Here is a 1,081-nt window from a genome sequence, read left to right as displayed (position 1 = left end):
GTACGAGAGGGACAGGGGCTTGCTGTCCTTCCCACCCATGTCGACATCTCAGACGCGGTTGTTGCGAGGAGAACACCCAAAAAGTCTCGGGGAAAGAGCTAAGACATGGTCCCTTCCCTGCGCAGTTCCTTCCTTCGTGAGAACTTTCGCTGTTTACCACGACACTCTCCGCGACCCCCCCCCCCCGCCCTCTTTTGCAGGACGCCCGTGTTCTGCTTTCGGTTTTGCAGTATATCTTTTGCAAAAAAAATAGAAAAGTTAATTTATCTTTATCGATTTGGTTACTGAATATTAGAATAAATTATATTTAATTTGTTTATTTGCTGTTATATGGTCTGGAGAAGAGTTCGGTTGCCATCGATGGCATATTAATTTTATTGCCATAGCAATCTTACCGAGTTAATATTTATACTATATAATATTGTTTGCATTCTAATCTCATTGATAGTGTAAAAGTATTAAAATCCAATATACAAACCTAACAGTCTAATGGTGCCACACTTAATTCCTGAAAACCGTTACGGCCCCAAGAATGACAAGTGTAGAAACTTAATATCGGCCGAGATAAAATGTTTTTCTTTATCATAACTTCTACGTGCATATAGGCCTCCCAGGTTATCAAGAAGGCCAATTAAAATTAACATGGGAAAATTATAACATACTATATACGTTGTATCATTGATTCCTATCGTTGTTGATAGAAATGAGGTGTCATGTCAGCGACCAAATGGGTATCGTCTGCTATCGACATGAATGAAAGCGTTAATCGTACAAATACATTTCCTGAATTGGGATTGTAAATTGCAAAGCTTTATTTTGTTGCTCTTAATGCACACATAGAAGGATACTATTATCATTGTAGCCTTACCAGTTTCCTGAAAGTTTATTTTTGTGTTCCAATTAGGATTTTTTTAAATTATACAATTTGGGGGAGAAAGTCGGCAATATAAATAAATAGATATATCAATGCACTATTTATATTGATTAAATCAGTTCATGTGTCTTACTGGGCAATACACGTCGAGAGAATTATCAGAGTTGACAGTTCTACCTTTGGGTGATAAAGACCTGTGTAGAAATA

At 37.3% G+C, this 1,081-nt stretch overlaps 1 protein-coding gene across 1 annotated transcript in view; it reads right to left on the bottom strand.

Annotated features, from left to right (window-relative positions):
* LOC119591924 (ubiquitin carboxyl-terminal hydrolase 32-like) overlaps positions 1-155 on the bottom strand; it is a gene marked incomplete in the record, with an annotated part of 40,183 nt that extends 40,028 nt beyond the window's left edge. The window contains 1 exon segment of the mRNA XM_037940678.1: positions 1-155. Within this exon segment, the coding sequence (XP_037796606.1) occupies positions 1-39 (39 nt within the window).
* Positions 156-1,081: the final 926 nt, after the last annotated feature.

This window comes from Penaeus monodon, chromosome 29 (assembly GCF_015228065.2).
Source record: "Penaeus monodon isolate SGIC_2016 chromosome 29, NSTDA_Pmon_1, whole genome shotgun sequence".
Classification (NCBI taxonomy): domain Eukaryota; kingdom Metazoa; phylum Arthropoda; class Malacostraca; order Decapoda; family Penaeidae; genus Penaeus; species Penaeus monodon.
Note: the sequence above shows the minus strand (reverse complement) of the source record. Positions and strands in the feature narration are given on the sequence as shown.